Source organism: Schistocerca gregaria, chromosome 2, assembly GCF_023897955.1.
Source record: "Schistocerca gregaria isolate iqSchGreg1 chromosome 2, iqSchGreg1.2, whole genome shotgun sequence".
Lineage (NCBI taxonomy): Eukaryota > Metazoa > Arthropoda > Insecta > Orthoptera > Acrididae > Schistocerca > Schistocerca gregaria.
In genome coordinates, this window is record NC_064921.1 from 848,367,929 (window position 1) to 848,386,945 (window position 19,017).

Consider the following 19,017-nt stretch of genomic DNA (forward strand, 5'->3'; position numbering starts at 1 on the left):
GCTTCAGACAGCTGCCACAACTGCAGATGATGGACTAGGCGGGCGCGGACGTCCGTCGGAGCACCAGGGAAGTGCCAACACCTCAGGAGCAGCGCCAAGCGGGCGCGGACCACGAACGGAACGCCAAACGCGGGTCTGGCCCCAGACAGCTGCCACGAGCACAGGTGGTGGACGAGACGGGCGCAGACGTCCGTGGGAGCACCAGGGAGGGATCGAAACCTCAGGAGCAGCACCAGGCGGGCGCGGACCGCGAACGGAACGCCCGACACAGGACGGGCCTCAGAGAGCTGCCACAGATGGCGCCCAAGTCGAGCACAGGCGTCCGAGGGAGCACCGGGGAAACGACAACACATTACAAGCAGCGGCAGGCGGGGGCGGACGCAAAGAGAGCACCCAGCGCCCTCTGGGCATAAATACTGGACAAGATCCTCCAACACGGCAGTCTCAGGTAGCACCTGAAGAAGGCAACGAGTTAAATGGCCGAAATATTGTGCCAGAGTGACACAAACATCCGGCAGTAGACCCGATTATTCCACATGTCAAGATCTCGCCGGGAGAGCCTGAAGCGTTATATCTGTATATTTTACTGTATAGTCTAGTGGGTAGCAAATTACACTAAGTTTGGTTTTCGCGTAAATATTGGTACATTTCCGTAAGGAGGCTTCTTAGTGTATTTTTACCGCCGTCAAAAGCTCCACGTCACGCCACTAATTTTAAATCTTGAGCTGGTACACAGCATATAATTTAGATCAGTAATTTCTAGTTTGCACACTTATCTCGTGCAGTAACTTTTGGGTATGCAGAGTTTCTAGAAACAGGTAACTGTAGATACATTCACTTCAGTAGAGAAATTTATTTCAGTTAAAGAGCTTGCCATCTCAAGGTATAGTGAGAAACGTCAGAGCAATTTTTACTGTTTCTTTATTCTCCTTGTTATATTTTACGTGCATTCCAAACTCAGTAGCGCCATTTGAGATGTTATATCTATTTTTTACACAGTACGATATGGCTAGGGACTGTGCTTGTTGTGAGCAGACACAAAGAGAATTGCCTGCTGTCCATAAACAGCTGGAAACTGCGTTGGGTATCGACGACATGTTACTAGCTAATACTCAAAGTTTTGGCTACATGGGGGCGTTGGTGGCAAGACCTTCGACACCTTTGGTGCAAATGGAATTCCATGGTGACCCGGGTTTCGTTGCATCCTCTGATACGCAACATCTGACCAGTCCGTATTCATTCAGTAATGGGTGATGGACAGTGATGGGTTAGCGTATCACTGGGCAGAAAGCGAAAGAGAGAGCAGGTCGCGCTGCTGGTTCCCTACTCCAACAGGTACGAGGTGCTACCTAGTGTTCATGATAACTCTGAGGCAGCAAGAGATGACTGTCCTGTTGGCCCAGCGGACAATTTTCCGACCCAGTCCGGACAAGTGCAGAGGGTGGGTGTGCTTGTCATTGGGAGCTCAAATGTTAAGTGGGTAGCGGAGCCCATCATAGAAATGCCAGTGTGCACTCGCTATGTTTGCGAGGGGTCTCGTCCGCCACATACAGTAGGCCTGCCAACGGCTATCGAGCGCACTGGGTGCAAGAGGTTACATATAGTGGCATATATTGGCACGAATGACGCCTATTACTTGGCTTCAGAGGGCATCCTCAGCTCCTTTCGGCAGGTGGCTGATTCGTTCAAGGCAACTAGCATCGCGCATGGGGTGCAGGCTAAACTGTCTATTTCTAGCGTTGTACCCACGATTGATTACAGTCCTCTGGTTTGGGGCAGTCCATTACAGGGATGCTATTGTCGTGTAACCACTCCGCCACAGGAAGTGCACTCTGAAAATGTGCTCGATCAAGTTGATAGATGCAATTGCCATTCCCGAATTGTTCTTACACAGTGGGAAGCAAGGAAGTGCTTAAAACATCAGTGTAGGCCTATGCTCTGATAGTGCCACGCAAAACAACAACAGGTGCAAGCACCCTCCATGAAAAACACGACCACACCATACCACCACCGCCTCCGAATTTTACTGTTGGCACTACACACACTGGCAGATGAGTTCACTGAGAATTCGGTATACTCACACCATGCTATCGGATCGCCACACTGTGTACCGTGATTCGTCACTCCACACAACGTTTTTCCACTTTTCAATCGCCCAATGCTTATACTCCTTACACCAAGCGAGGTGTCGTTTGGCATTTACTGGCGTGATGTGTAACTTATGAGCAGCCGCTCAACCATGACATCCAAGTTTTCTCACCTCCTACCTGTCACAGTACTCGTGGTGGATCCCGATGCAGTGTGGAATTCCTGTGTGATGGTCTGGATAGATGTCTGCCTATTACACATTACGACCCTCTTTAGCTGTCGGTGGTGTCTGTCAGTCAACAGACGAAGTCGGCCTGTACGCTTTTGTGCTGTACGTGTCCATTCACGTTTCCACTTCACCATCACATCGGAAACAGTGGACCTAGGGATGTTTAGGAGTGTGGAAATCTCGCGTACAGTAGTATGACACAAGTGACAACCAATACATGACCACGTTTGAAGTGCGTGAGTTCCGCGGCGCGCCCCATTCTGCTCTCACGATGTGTAATGACTACTGAGGTCGCTGATATGAAGTACCTGGGAATAGGTGGCAGCACAATGCACATAATATGTAAAACATATGTTTTGGGGGATGTCCGGATACTTTTGATCACATAGTGTATATGGTAGTATATAAACTGCGCAACGTAATTAAAGTGTCTCTTTTTGAAACCCATTACCGTGCAGAAGTTTGAAATTTGCCTCAAATGTGCCAACAATCTTCTTCTATAATGGTACAAGAGCATAGGGCCCTGCGATCTCACCGTGGGTCTCGCGACGTTTCAGTCAGCAAGGTATCGACATATGGGAGAAAAGCACCAGAGCTGAGAAGTTTATATGAGCTGTGAGGTGCGTTAATGATGTCACATTGCCACGAAATTTTTACACTACTCTGGCAACGTCACCGTGGACGTGTCAGTAGATGTGAAAGTCGTCAACGTCCTCTTACCCAAATTTCACCCCTTCCTTTGACGCCTCTGCGATGGAGGTCAGAACTGCAACGTCCAGCTTTGAAATCACACGGTTTTCTTGTGGATGGCTGAGGAAAACGTTCCGGACACACCGCCGCTCAGGACCTACACGAAAAAGTCTTAGGAGACTGCCTAAAGGGCTTTAATGAAATCACCCCTTCCCTTGGAATGTTGTTTCCCACACGTTTCGCGCTCGAAAATGACATCATTGCGATGAAAACAGGACGACGTTGAACATCCGACACTGATAACATCTTCTCCCCCCCCCCCCCCCCCACACACACACAAAGTGATTCACCCCTTCTCTAAGGACGTCCTGAATCTGCCACCCAGTTGAACGTGATCTGTAAATACACTATAACCATTCCATGCACTCAGTATGTATTGTTTCACTAATAAATTTCGAATAAATTGGATAAGCCTCACCATGCTGAAACGCCCAGAGTGATAACAGTGTAGCCACCACAGGTGGCAATGCTGTCACTCATTGTGGACTGCAGTCGATTATAAATGTAGGGAATACTGTCTTGGGATACCTTATTCCACAGCTGGTCGATATTTTCGCGTAGCTCTCAGAAGCCTATAAAACAACCTTTTGCGGCGCTTACAACTGCACAAAGAGAGTGAGGTTGTGGACGGCACGGACAGAGAAGTAGAACCGTGCCGATTCCAGTGCCGTGGCTAGCTGCCTAGGTTTCTCATTTGAGGATGCATGGCGCGGACAGCCCGACCGACGTGGCCCCTCATACTCTCGATTGGGCTTACAACGGAGAAGTCATGGTGGCCAGGGGAGTACAGTAAACTCGTCTGGTGCTCTTAGAACCACGCACACACACTGCAAGCTGTGGCATGTTGCATTGTGCAGCTGGTAGATGCCGTGGTGCTGAGGAAAAAAATAACCTGCTTATAGCGGTAGACATGGTCTCGCGCCTAAAGAAGTCGTCATGACTGGCTTGGTTTCCAACATTTCCGCCACTGTCTCAGCATGGCGTGCTTTTTGAATGGACGTGAGCAGTCGCGAAACCACCAGACAGTGAACTTGATCATCAAAATGTCATGTGAGAGGTTCAAAACTGGTCTATGTGCGATTTTTATTTTTTCCACTGTCGCCTCGATTAGGAGATGACATTCTCCAGACACCAGAGCCCGCACTCTTATGAGATTTCCAGTTCTTCAGAAAGATGGTGTGCCATTTACAGAAAATATGAGCTTTGGCTTCAAATTAGAATGTTACTTCTCCTCCAGCACTTGGCGTTTCCCTTACAGCGCCTGCCCATACCCCCAACACTACCGCTTTCCCCACACGCGCCCTGCTGTCTGCGCATCTAGCAGCCACTACACGCACTATATCCGTTGTCTGCCCGACAGTTAAAAACCCTTTTTCTCACAAATGTGGAGACATTTCTACACTAAAGAGCCGGAGAAGCTGGTGCACCTGCCTAATATCGTGTAGGGCCCCTGTCAGCACGCAGAAGTGCCGCAACACGACGTGGCATGGACTCGACTAATGTCTGAAGTAGTGATGGAAGGAATTGACACTATGAATGCTGCAGGGTTGTTCATAAATCCGTAAGAGGGAGTGGAATACTCTCCTGGACAGCATGATGCAATGTATCCCAGATGTGCTCAGTAATGTACATGTCTGGAGAGTTTGGTGGCCAGCGGAAGTGTTTAAACTCAGAAGAGTGTCCCTTGAGCTACTCAATAGCAATTGTCGACCTGTGGAATGTCACATCGTCCTTCTGGAATTGCTCGTCCGTCGGAATGCACAATAGACATGAATGGATGCAGGTGATCAGACAGGATGCTTACGTACGTGTCACCTGTGAGGGTCAAATCTAGAAGTATAAGGGGTCCCATATCACTCCTACTGCACACGCCCACACCATTACAGAGCCTCCACCAGCTTGAACAGTCCGCTGCTGGCATGCAGGGTCCATGGATTCATGAGTTTGTCTCCATACCCGTACACATCCATCAGCTCGATGAAATTTGAAACGAAACTCCACCCACTAGACAACATGTTTCCAGTCATCAACAGTCCAATTTTGTTGTTGACGAGTCCAGGCAAGGCATAAAGCTTTGTGTCGTACGTTCATCAACGGTATTCGGCTCCGAAAGCCCATATCGATGATGTTTCGTTGAATTGTTCGCACGCTGACACTTGTTGATGGCCCAGCATTGAAATCTGCACAAATTTTCGGAAGGGTTACACGTATGTCACGTTGAACGATTCTCTTCAGTCGCCGTTGATCTCGTTCTTGCAGGATATTTTTCCGGCCCCAGCGATGTCGGAGATTTGATTTTTTATTTCATTCCTGATATTCACGGTACACTCGCGAATCGGTCGTACAGGAAAATCCCCATTTCATCGTTACCTCGAAGATGCTGTGTCCCATTGCTCTTGCGCCGACTGTAACACCACGTTCAAACTCACTTAAATCTTGATAACCTGCCATTGTAGCACCAGTGATCTATCTAACAACTGCGCCAGACACTTGTAGCCTTATGTAGGCGTTGCCGACCGCAGCGCCGTATTCTGCCTGTTTACATATTTCTGTATTTGAACAAGCATGTCTATACCAGCTTTTTTGGCGCTTCAGTGAATTGGTAATTTATACCCGATGCTAAGATCTACGGTCCCTCGGCGGTGTAAAGAATTAAGCTTCTTGTCCAGTACAAATCAAAAGATGCAGCTATTCCTGTCGCATATTTTGATACAAACTGACTCATAAACACCTGTAGGGTAGAATGAGATTTTCACTCTGCAGCGGAGTGTGCGCTGATATGAAACTTCCTGGCAGATTAAAGCTGTGTGCCCGACCGAGACTCGAACTCTGGACCTTTGCCTTTCGCGGGCAAGTGCTCTACCATCTGAGCTATCGAAGCGCGACCCACGCCCCGTACTCACAGCTTTACTTCTGCCAGTATCCGTCTCCACCTTCCAAACTTTATAGAAGCTCTCCTGCGAACCTTGCAGAACTAGCACTCCTGAAAGAAAGGATATTGCGGAGACATGGCTTAGCCACAGCCTGCAAGGTTCGCAGGAGAGCTTCTGTAAAGTTTGGAAGGTGGAGACGGATACTGGCAGAAATAAAGCTGTGAGTCCGGGCGTGAGTCGTGCTTCGGTAGCTCAGATGGTAGAGCACTTGCCCGCGAAAGGCAAAGGTCCCGAGTTCGAGTCTCGGTCGGGCACACAGTTTTAATCTCCCAGAAAGTTTCACCTGTAGGGTACTTCCCATTCACCTATAATCATGAAACTGGACAAGAAGTATGGTTTCACAGTACAAGTAAAAGAAAAGATCTGAAAATTGTTATCTATAATTAAGTCTCACAACAAATATTTCGTTTCTCATTTGTTACGCGACTTCTGGCTTAAAATTAAAACGTTTTCGAAAGTATTGGAATTCCTGGGACCGATATCTCGCCAGTGTCATTGTCCATAACAGGCAAAAATCGTCGAGATTCTTGATTCCCAGGATGGTCTGACTGTCTGTACCCATAACTAAGGCTTTACGGAACCTCAGAGTACTAGTCGCACCTCTCCATTTTTTCTGAATCATCAGTCTTCAGGCATGTTTGATGTGGCCCACCACAAATTCCTCTCCTGTGCCAGCCTGTTCATCTGGAGAAGCACTTGCACCCAGCTTCCTTAGTTATCTGCTCTCCGTCTTCATTTACAGTTTTCACACTCTACAGCTCCCTGTAGTGCCATGGAAGTTATTTCCCGACGTCTTAACACATATCCTGTCTCTTCTTCTTCTCAATGGTTTCTCTCTTCGCCGATTCCGCGTGGAGTCCATTTATTTCTTATCAGTGCACATAGTTTTCAAAATACTTCAGTAGCACCACATCTCAAACGCTTTTATTCTCTTCCTTTCCAGTTTTCCCGAAGTCTAGAATTCATTTGCATACAATATTGTGCTACGAAAGAACATTCTCAGAAATTTCTTCCTCATTTTAATGTCGAGGTCTGACACACTTTCTTTTGGAGAGGTCTGCCCTGTTTACATGATCTAGTCTACTTCTTACGTCCCTCTCGATTAATCTGCCATGCGTCATTTCTCTGGCAATGTAGCAGAATTCCTTCCGTTCGTCCACTTCGTGGCTATCAAAAAAAATGGTTCGAATGGCTCTGAGCACTATGGGACTCAACTGCTGTGGTCATTAGTCCCCTAGAACGTAGAACTACTTAAACCTAACTAACCTACGGACATCACACACATCCATGCCCGAGGCAGGATTCGAACCTGCGACCGCAGCAGTCGCACGGTTCCGGACTGCGCGCCTAGAACCGCGAGACCACCGCGGCCGGCTCGTGGCTATCAATTTTGATGTTAATTTTATAGCTAATGTCACTTCTGCTACTTCTAATCATATTCGTCTTTCTTCGGTTTGCTCGCAATCCATAGTGTATGCTCTATCTGTACATTCCATTCAATTGTGTTCTCTGTCTGTACATTCCATTCAACAGTTCCTAGGATACTTCCTCATGTTCACTGAGGATAGGAATGTCATCAGAGAACCTTATCGTTGAATCCAACGCTGGGACATTTAATCCCGTCCTTGATCTTTATGTTTGAACTAAAGGGTAGGAGCAAAAGATTGTACGTCGTTCATAGTCTTCTATTCTCATTTTTCCGTTTTGGCCTTGTACATATTGCATATTACCCGTCTTTTCCTATAACTTACTTTTATTTCTGAGAGTTTCGAACATCTTGCATAATTTTACTTTTTCGAGTGCTTTTTCTATTTCGACAAGTCCTACGAACACATTCTCTAGCCTCGCTTTCATTATCAAGAGCAACCTAAGATCAACCTCTGTTGTGCATTTACCTCTCTGAAATGCTGTAAATGAGAAAACTATTTTTTATCGAGATTTGATACAATGTAATACGAGTTGTTTCTCGAAACCCTCTAGCTTTTCTTCCACACTTTCGCCTTCAAATTTCTCTTTGACATAGCTCTTCTTACCACATCTTCCCATGACATTTTCGGGTGACTTCTATTAGTGGAAGCCATTCATTATCTTTTCAAGCCATCTGCCCTCGCTCAAACGGCGAACATGAACATACTGTCTCAATCGTTTTGCTTCGATTGTATCCATTATAGTGCTGCCCAGGTTCTGTCTCTTACGTATGTCTTAGTTTTTAACTTCATCCCGTAATGTCAGCCTGCAGTAACACTTCCAAGATCTGATCTTCACTGACAAAAAGTAATTTTAATTCTCTTACTTATTTCCTAGTTTTCTGCTCCATATGTTGCTGTAGTTTTTACAATTGTTTTAAATGTCCTGATTTTCGTTTTCATCTAAATTACCGAGTTGGCAGACTAGACTTGCATTCGGGAGGATGACGGTTCAAAACTGCATCCGGCCGTCTGATTTAGGATTTCCCTAAATCGCTCCAGGAAAATCCCGGGATTGTTCCATTGAGAGGCCACGGTCCATTTTCTTACACATCCATTAAACAATCCGAGCTTATGCCGCATCTCTGATGACCTCAGTGTCGACGGAACGTTAGACCCTTATCTTCTTTCCTTCCTTACATTTGGTTGTTTCCTCTCATATTGGCCAATCCACCTCTTACTTTCGCTTTCACTGGATTCATCTTCGTTAATATTACAGGAGTTCACAAATCTTACTTGCTCAAAATCTAATTTGGAGTTTTGACTCACTTCACCAGCACCAAATATTCGGTTTTCTACAAATTAATGGTTAAACCCCATTCTGATATCGTTTGTGTAACTTCCTAATCACCTAGTTCGTCATCCTCATTCTTCTCAATTGCTTGGTCATCACCAAAATACAAAGTAAAGACCTTTTCATCATTTTAACGACACTTCCATACCACGACAAAGAATGTCTTCATAACCTAAGGCAGATTTCAAGTGTATTTTATTTAATTCGGCGAAAAAATACTCCTGTTGGAACTCAAAAAAGGTGAATATGTTCCTTTTTAAAAGACTCTGACGGAAAATGCAGAAGCAGCTGTCTCAATCCTCTTTAAGCCTTCCTCACCAAAGCAAAAATTTGACAGTATCTTTGCAGTTCAGCCTTCATACTCGGCAACTCCCTGTCACTGCCACTGTTTAACACGTCTCTCTCCCACTTCTCCTTTTTCCCCTAGTTGGCTTTCTCCTGTCTGTCTCTTCCAATGCCACTATCTTCATCCCTTTCTTTTACTCTTCTATATCACTGTCTCCTTCTTTGTCACTTTCACTTTCTTACTGGCTGACTGTCATTGTTTTTGTCTCACTCTTTTTCTCTCGCACTAACACTGTGCTTCCTTTGTCGCTTACATTCTGCTGTCTTTTTCTTCATACACCATTGTCTACTCTCCAAATACGTCCTAGGGGAGGGATTACTCGTTCTTTTGAGCCCTAGACCAGGGATCTTTTAACACGTGGCTCCCACTTGCACTGTCTTACTTATTTATTTATTTATTGTTCTGTGGGACCAAATTAAGGAGAAGTCTCCATGGTCATGGAACGAGTCAATACATGAAATTATAACACGATATTAGAAACAGATAAAATGAAATATAAAAAAAACATATTTAGGTGACAAGTCGTAAGTTTAAATAAAGAAAATCAACAACGTAACACTGGAATTTGCTTAATTTTTTAGCTCTTTCAGGAGCTCCTCGACAGAATAGAAGGAGTGAGCGATGAGGAAACTCTTCAGTTTGGACTTAAAAGTGTTTGGGATAATGCTAAGATTTTTGAGTTCTTGTGGTAGCTTATTGAAAATGGATGCAGCAGAATACTCCACTCCTTTCTGCACAAGAGTCAAGAAAGCGCATGTCAAATGCAAATTGGATTTCTGCGTAGTATTAACTGAGTGAAAGCTGCTATCTCTTGGGAATAGGCTAATACTGCTAACAACAAACGACATTAAAGAAAATATATACTGTTAGGGCAATGTCAGAATTCCCAGACTATTGAATAGGGGTCGACATGAGGTTCTCGAACTTACACCACATATAGCTCGAATAACCCGTTTTTGAGCCAAAAATACCCTTTTTGAATCAGAAGAATTACCCCAAGACATAATACCATACGACATAAGAGTTTGAATATATGCGAAGTAGACAACTTTTCGTGTTGAAGTGTCACTTATTTCAGATACTGTTCCAATGGTAAATAAAGCACCATTTAGTTTCTGAACAAGATCCTGGACATGGGCTTTCGACAACAGCTTACTATCTATCCATCCGAACGCCTAGGAACTTGAACTGTTCCGTCTCGCTTATAATATGCCCATTCTGTCTGATCAAAATATCGGTTCTTGTTGAATTGTGAGTTAGAAACTGTAAAACCTGATTCTTACTGTGATTTAGCATCAAATTATTTTCCACAAGCCACGAACTTATTTCATGAACTACATTATTTGATACTGTTTCAATATTACACACAAGATCCTTCACTACCAAGCTGGTGTCATCAGCAAACAAATATTTCTGAATTACCTGTAATACTAGAAGGCATATCGTTTGTCTTTCTTTCCCACTGACTCTGTTTCCATCACACCTCGGCAGCTATAATTCCAGAGGAGAGGGGGGGGGGCGGAAGGAGGGGAGGTCCAACCTATATTTTCTATAGCCACATGTTTAAAACTTCAGTTCACAATGCTCCCTCCTTTACTTGCTTGTTTAAGTTCGCCCATCCCAGGGACGGGATGTATGTATGGTCTCCACTCATGTCGCTTTACAATTTCACTGTCTCTTCTTTCTTTTCCTCCCATTCCTTCTATCTCCATCGATTTCTCTTTCTCTTCTACTGTCTGTGTCTCCTACTGATCATCACTATCTCTTCTCTCTTTGAATCCCACTGCTATTGTCTTCGCCAGTCTCTCTCTCTCTCTCTCTCTCTCTCTCTCTCTCTCTCTCTCTCTCTCTCTCGCTCTCCTCTCTCTCCCACTGCAATTTTACTTTCTCACCATCACTGTTTTATCTCTCTTTCCCTCCCATCATCATCGTTTCCTCCGTCTTTCTCTCCCAGGAGCACTGTCTTCTCTCTCTTCTACTGTCTCCCTTCTACTCACTTTCAGCACAAAAAAGCATGAATATGTTTGCATTAAAAATTGTTGGTAATGAAGGAAGAATGAAGAGTGAATCAGCTAGTTCCCAATTTTTCTCGCAGAGTATCTTAAAGAAATACATATTCCCCTTTTTTTTGCTCTTGCAGGAGCATTTATCCCCTGGTACCCTTCTTTACCCTACTACAGCAAGGTGTGTTGCTTGTATATGGCAGTGATGGTTTGACAATTGATTCATATTCTACAACAAATTTGAAGTGAGTGCAAGACTCCCATCCTACGCAAGCTGACTTCACACAACACAAAAATGCACAACATCTTTTGGGGTACGCTTACAATGTACTAAAAATTGCGGTGCTTAATTTGTAAGTACAAACAATTTCCCATGACAAACTACGCCTCACACAGGATATTACGTGCACATTTTACGTGCCTAAGTACAGCAATTTTAAATATCTGGATCTCTGTAATAGATAATCATATCGAAAAAAGTTCCAAAGCTCCGAGAGACCATCATCTTAAGACCATAAGCCTATGGTAAAAATTTCGACATGTTGCCATGAATAGAAACTGGTAGTTCCGGTGACCAAAAAACTTGGTTTTTCGGGTATGTCTTGATAACGGATAAGATAAATACGGCCCATGTTGCAAAAAACTGCTAGACATCTGTTTTTGCAGTTTTTTTAGCAATAGCCCATGGAAAAAAGTGCTTTTATAAGCCACAAAGGCCCACCCTAGACTGCACCTAATGCAACAGAACCGACCGATTTGCTCAGTTTGTCTGTGCTGGAGGCCGTGTGTAAAGTTTTGACCCTGTACCGTGGGATCGTTACAGTATGCACGTTCTTACGATAGGTATAATAATGGTCACTAGGTCATGGGCAACGCACAACATTTAACCCATTAGCTCTTTCCACCCCTCTGGTAATTATTTCCTCCTTAGGAAGCAATTGACAAAAATAGACCATTAATTTCTAAACTTTTATTTCGTCCACTTTTGAATCGTTAGATAGTAAAACGAAATACCGACCGATACTCACTTTACTAATGATCTTCGCCGTTTTGGTTTGTTCCTCTAATGGCGGCCTAGGGTACTGTGGCGGTGGAGTTTCATTGTCAAGCATGACTGCAGAGAAGTACCTGCAAACAACCAGAACATAAATTACGTAAATATGCGTAGAACTGTAGTTCAGCTGACTGGATCGTACAAAAGGTCACAGAGGCAGGTAAAGAATGACTGTTGATCACAGAACATGCATAACGCGTTTCGGAATTATTTCCATCTTCAGAAATCCAAGTGCAAAGGCAGCACAAGGTCAAGCCTAGTACTAGTTGTGTTTTTTTAATGTGACATGAGAGATGAGAGTTGTCTGACATGTCATGTTATGCACAACTGGTAATAGTCTAGTCCTTGTGCTACCTTTGCACTTGGATTTCTGAAGATGAAAATAATTCCGAAACGCATCATGCCCACTTTGTGATCAACAGACATTCCTCACCTGCTGTATGACCTCTTACAAGACCTATTCAGCTTAACTACAGTTCTAAGCATATTTACTAGAATGATCACTAGCCTCCTACGTGACTTTGTCACACCCCTATTAGAAATTACGTAACTTTATTTTCTCTTAGCTAACAGCATCCGAGAGCGCGTAAACATGAGAGATGTGCTGTGTCAGACGTGTATGGAGCTTACCATACTAGCGGCCAAGGCAAGAGCCCATCACAGCAAGCATTACCTGAGTGCAGGGAACAGCAGCCCGGTCACACTCCGAGAGATCCGCTTCTGCGTGCCACCTGCCGACACACACACACATACCGCTCTGTGCTACATTTCTCTTTAACATGGCGCTCTTCTCATAAATCAAAGTTCGATTGCTACCGATCGACCAAATCTAAATCGATTACTTCAGATGCAAACTGCGTCGTTCGTCAGAAAGTACATTCTAGGAGAAATGTTCTTCCACTGGCGGCGGCAGGAATTCACGGCACGGCCAGGCTCCAGGTTCAACAACAAGATTTATTTCGTGAAAACATTTAAAATTTTTCTTTACAGTGGAATGAAGTGAAAAGCCAGTTGACAACAACCAATATTCACAGACTACCAGAAGGGCTTAAAAATTTGATTTGGAAGATATCCCTTAAAAGAATAGAACAAAATAAAAAATTTACAACAAGTTGAATATTAATAACCACAGACCGTCAGAAGCCTTAGAATTTAATTAAAAAATCTCTCTTAAAGGAACATCAAAATCAATAATCAGGAAGCGCTAGAAGGCTTAGAAATAACTTGAAATTTCGAAGTATTACAATAAGCTCGAGACCAATACAGAGAACCAGAAGGCTTAGAAATATTTCCTTCTAAAAAAGAATTTTAAAAAAGAGACACTTTAATGGAAATAAGTAAAGATATTAGACAAGAATACAGTTCAATAATGAACAGGTGTCCACACACCCCTCCCTTTCACACAATGGAACAACCACACTCTGCTACCACTGAAATGTTTCGTTGGTGGCTGCAGGAATTCATGGAAGGGACAAGCTACAGGCTCAACATCATTTTTTGTTGGCAACATCTAGGTTTATTTTATGAAAATATTTAAAATTTTCCTTTACAGTGATATGAAGCGAAAGGCCAGTTAATAACAACCAATATTCACATAGCGTCAGAAAGCCTTATAAACATACATTGAATTTTGCGTCTTTTTAAAAAGAAAATTACAGTAATATCAACAGCAATAAACACGGAGCGCCAGTCTGGCTTAGAATTTATTTTAAAATTCTCTCTTTAAAAAAATATATAACAAAATCAAAATCAATATTAATCAAGGTCATAAAGCTTATAAATAGCCTTGAAGTTTTTAAGTATTACAGCAAAATCAAGATTAACATAGAGCCCTAGAACGCTTAGAAATATTCACTTCAAAAAAAATTTTAAAAACAACGCTTTAACAGAAATAGGTGAAGGTATTTTACAAACATTCTAAAACAATTTAAGTGAGTAAATGCTCCGCTTCAAAACTAGGCCACTGTAGTGGCTACCAAGAATACAACAAATGTAAAAACAGCGACTGCAAGAAGGCCTGCAGGGTTTCAAACGTTTTGTAGTGGACAAGGGGTAATTTTTAGGAAATATGGTACGAAATTGTGATTTAGTATGTTTCAGTGCACGATGCGCCAGCCTCACGGCAGACAGCGGACGAAGGCTGGCCGGTGCGTTATGCAAGTGACACAGTCTTGCAACGAGCGTCGGTATGTGTGTACATGCACGGCAGCCATCAACAGCCAGAACGCAGCATTAGCAAAATTACGCAGGCGCGGGCCGCGTGTGGTGCGGTTGCGTTAGCCAACTCATCGAGAACGTTCTGATAAAAAAGCCGCGTAACCAGCGGATTCAGCAGCGGTCTGCACTATTTAAGAGGTGGGTGTCGGCATCAGTTCGAGTGATTGGGCGTTCGGTCGGAGATACGTCGTCGTCATCAGTGACGGCGGAGGGCGTTGCCCGCTGCTGCACCAGCGACTCCCGGCGTCGTCACGAGCAGGAAGCGAATTAGGCCGGGCCTCATACTGCTAACCTCGTACCGCCTGCGCAGCCGCTGACCGAGCACGGCGTTGCGATCCCTGGGCTGCGCGCCTCAGCAGGTCTCCACCACGACACGAGCGGTGGGGCTGAACTACCAGAAAATGTATTGGAAGAACCAACAATAACGAGAAAGATTGCTAAAAACAGCCACATTCTTGTACCCAGCTACGCCTACAACACCGACCACGTCACCCGCATCGGTCATCCTATTGCGGTTTGATGAATCGGCAACAATTCAAAACATATATATGGTGAACTAAATTTGCAATAGAGTTTAACTTGGTGAAATTTCAGAGCTATCTGGTGGCTTGAAACCTTCCTATCTGCACTTTTAGGCCTGATTGTGGGAGTGAAAGGCAGGCGAGGCCAAATTTAATGTGGCGGAGGGCACTTTACGTGCCACTGTCATTACCTCACTTTCCTGTTCCAGTCGCCTATGGTTCGTGGGAAGAACGACTGCCGGAAAGCCTCCGTGCACGCTCGAATCTCTCTAATTTTTCGTTCTTGATCTCCTCGGAAGGTATAAGTAGGGGGAAGCAATATATTCGATACCTCATCCAGAAACGCACCCTCTAGAAATCTGGGCAACAAGCTACACCGCGATGAAGAGCGCCTCTCTTGTAGAGTCTGCACTTGAGTTTGCTAAACATCTCTGTAAGGCTATCACGCTTACCAAATAACCCTGTGATGAAACGCGCCGCTCTTCTTTGGATCTTCTCGATCTCCTCCGTCAACCCGACCTGGTACGGATCCCACACTGATGAGCAATACTCAAATATAGACCGAACGAGAGTTTTGTAAGCCACCTCCTTCGTTGATGGACTACATTTTCTAAGGACTCTCCCAATGAATCTCAACCTCGCATCCGCCTTACCAATAATTAATTTCATATGATCATTCCACTTCAAATCGTTCCGTATGCATACTCCCAGATATTTTACAGAAGTAACCGCTATCATATGATCATACAATAAAGGATCCTTCTTTCTATGCATTCGCAATGCATTGCATTTCTCTATGTTAATGGTCTTGACACTCCCTGCACCAAGTGCCTATCCGCTGCAGATCTTTCTGCATTTCGTTGCAATTTTGTAACGCTGCAACTTCTCTCTGTACTACAGCATCATCCGCGAAAAGCCGCATGGAACTTCCGACACTATCTACTATGTCATTTATATATATTGTGATTTTCATCTGGAAAGCGTCGCCGGCCAGGGCGGCCGAGCGGTTCTAGGCGCTACAGTCTTGAACCGCGCGACCACTACGGTCGCAGGTTCTAATCCTACCTCGGACATGGATGTATGTGATGTCCTTAGGTTCGTTAGGTTTAAGTAGTTCTAGGGGACTGATGACCTCAGCAGTTAAGTCCCATAGTGCTCAGAGCCATTTGAACCATTTTGCAAAGCGTCAACTTCCGTGCGCACACGCTTCATGTATTCGAGCAAATTCTCAGTAGACCTTGTACCCGCCAATAACGGAAACAAGGTGGTAACTTTATCACTGGACTCCTCAGATCTTCTAGAGTGCCTCGTTTACTAAGCATTCCCGAAAGTACGCTACTCCGTGAACCTCGAGTCAAAGGATATAATAAACAGAGCAGGGAATCTGCAAGGCATCAGCATGAACCTCAAAATTATCAATCAGCCATAACTAGCTCTAAGTTCTAGAGGACTGATGACTTCAGATGTTAAGTCCCATAGAGCTCAGAGCCATTTGAATCATTTGAACCATTTGGACAACCACGTATTGGGGCAGCATACAATATAGCCAACTAGCCCAGCCTGCAAAACTGACAATTTGATGTCAGTGTTAGATCGGCCTTGACAGTAACCACGTAAATCACAAGAATAATTCACACTTGAATCTTCTGCAAATTTGTTCCCTATCTTAAAATAAATGACCAGCAGTTAAATGACATTATAATACTTAGGCCCAACAACTAATCAAATATAACTGCAATAAAACTATCATTTGTCCAAAGAAATCTGATAAACATTTAAAAAAGAGGAAAATCTAGTGTCGCACTGTGTTAAGATTGACTGCTCATTGAAAAACTTCTCTAGATACAAATACTGCATCTTAGTAATGTTGCTGTGGTCTTCAGTCCTGAGATTGGTTTGATGAAGCTCTCCATGCTACTCTATGCTGTGCAAGCTTCTTCATTTCCCAGTAACTACTGCAACCTACATCCTTCTGAATCTGCTTAGTGTATTCATCTCTTGGTCTCCCTCTACGATTTTTACCCTCCACACTGCCCTCCAATATTAAATTGGTGATCCCTTGATGCCTCAGAACATGTCCTACCAACCGATCCCTTCTTCTGGTCAAGTTGTGCCACAAACGTCTCTTCTCCCCAATTCTATCCAATACTTCCTCATTAGTTATGTGATCTACCCATCTAATCTTTAGCATTCTTCAGCAGCACCACATTTCGAAAGCTTCTATTCTCTTCTTGTCCAAACTATTTATCGTCCATGTTTCACTTCCATACATGGCGACACTCCATACAAATACTTTCAAAAAAGACTTCCTGACACTTAAATCTATATTCGATGTTAACAAATTTCTCTTCTTCAGAAATGCTTTCCTTGCCATTGCCAGTCTACATTTTATATCCTCTCTACTTCGACCATCATCAGTTATTTTTCTTCCCAAATAGCAAAACTCCTTTACTACTTTAAGTGTCTCATTTCCTAATCTAATTCCCTTAGCATCACCCGACTTAATTCGACTACATTCCATTATCCTCGTTTTGCTTTTGTTGATGTTCATCTTATATAATCCTCTCAAGACACTGTCCATTCCATTCAACTGCTCTTCCAAGTCCTTTGCTGTCTCTGACAGAATTACAATGTCATCGGCGAACCTCAAAGTTTTTATTTCTTCTCCATGGATTTTAATACCTACTCCGTATTTTTCTTTTCTTTCCTTTACTGCTTGCTCAATATACAGATTGAATAACATCGGGGAGAGGCTACAACCCTGTCTTACTCCCTTCCCAACCACTGCTTCCATCTCATACACCTCGATTCTTATAACTGTCATCTGGTTTCTGTACAAATTGTAAATATCCTTTCGCTCCCTGTATTTTACCCCTGCCACCTTTAGAATTTGAAAGAGAGTATTCCAGTCAACATTGTCAAAAGCTTTCTCCAGGTCTACAAATGCTAGAAACTTAGGTTTGCCTTTTGTTAATCTTTCTTCTAAGATAAGTCGTAAGGTCAGTATTGTCTCACGTGTTCCAGTATTTCTACGAAATCCAAACTGGTCTTCCCCGAGGTCGGCTTCTACGAGTTTTTCCATTCGTCTGTAAAGAATTCGTGTTAGTATTTTGCAGCTGTGGCTTATTAAACTGATTGTTCGGTAATTTTCACGTCTGTCAACACCTGCTTTCTTTTGGATTGGAATTACACTCCTGGAAATGGAAAAAAGAACACTTTGACACCGGTGTGTCAGACCCACCATACTTGCTCCGGACACTGCGAGAGTGCTGTACAAGCAATGATCACACGCACGGCACAGCGGACACACCAGGAACCGCGGTGTTGGCCGTCGAATGGCGCTAGCTGCGCAGCATTTGTGCACCGCCGCCGTCAGTGTCAGCCAGTTTGCCGTAGAATACGGAGCTCCATCGCAGTCTTCAACACTGGTAGCATGCCGCGACAGCGTGGACGTGAACCGTATGTGCAGTTGCCGGACTTTGAGCGAGGGCGTATAGTGGGCATGCGGGAGGCCGGGTGGACGTACCGCCGAATTGCTCAACACGTGGGGCGTGAGGTCTCCACAGTACATCATTGTTGTCGCCAGTGGTCGGCGGAAGGTGCACGTGCCCGTCGACCTGGGACCGGACCGCAGCGACGCACGGATGCACGCCAAGACCGTAGGATCCTACACAGTGCCGTAGTTGACCGCACCGCCACTTCCCAGCAAATTAGGGACACTGTTGCTCCTGGGGTATCGGCGAGGACCATTCGCAACCGTCTCCATGAAGCTGGGCTACGGTCCCGCACACCGTTAGGCCGTCTTCCGCTCACGCCCCGACTTCGTGCAGCCCGCCTCCAGTGGGGAATGGAGGGACAAATGGAGACGTGTCGTCTTCAGCGATGAGAGTCGCTTCTGCCTTGGTGCCAATGATGGTCGTATGCGTGTTTGGCGCCGTGCAGGTGAGCGCCACAATCAGGACTGCATACGACCGAGGCACACAGGGCCAACACCCGGCATCATGGTGTGGGGATCGATCCGCTACACTGTCCTTACACCTCTGGTGATCGTCGAGGGGACTGAATAGTGCCCGGTACATCCAAACCGTCATCGAACCCATCGTTCTACCATTCCTA

At 44.5% G+C, this 19,017-nt stretch overlaps 1 protein-coding gene across 4 annotated transcripts in view; it reads right to left on the reverse strand.

Moving 5' to 3' along the window:
• LOC126335209 (uncharacterized) overlaps nucleotides 1-19,017 on the reverse strand; it is a 99,733-nt gene that overhangs the window by 12,473 nt on the left and 68,243 nt on the right. For 2 of the 4 annotated variants that reach the window (XR_007564825.1, XM_049998223.1), the window contains one exon: nucleotides 12,138-12,237. The exons of the other annotated variants lie outside the window; for them this stretch is intronic. Coding sequence is in view for 1 of the 2 variants with exons in the window: in XM_049998223.1 (XP_049854180.1) it covers nucleotides 12,173-12,237 (65 nt within the window). In the remaining variant the exon portion in view is untranslated. The remainder of the gene's footprint in view (nucleotides 1-12,137; nucleotides 12,238-19,017) is intronic. 4 annotated transcript variants of the gene reach the window in all.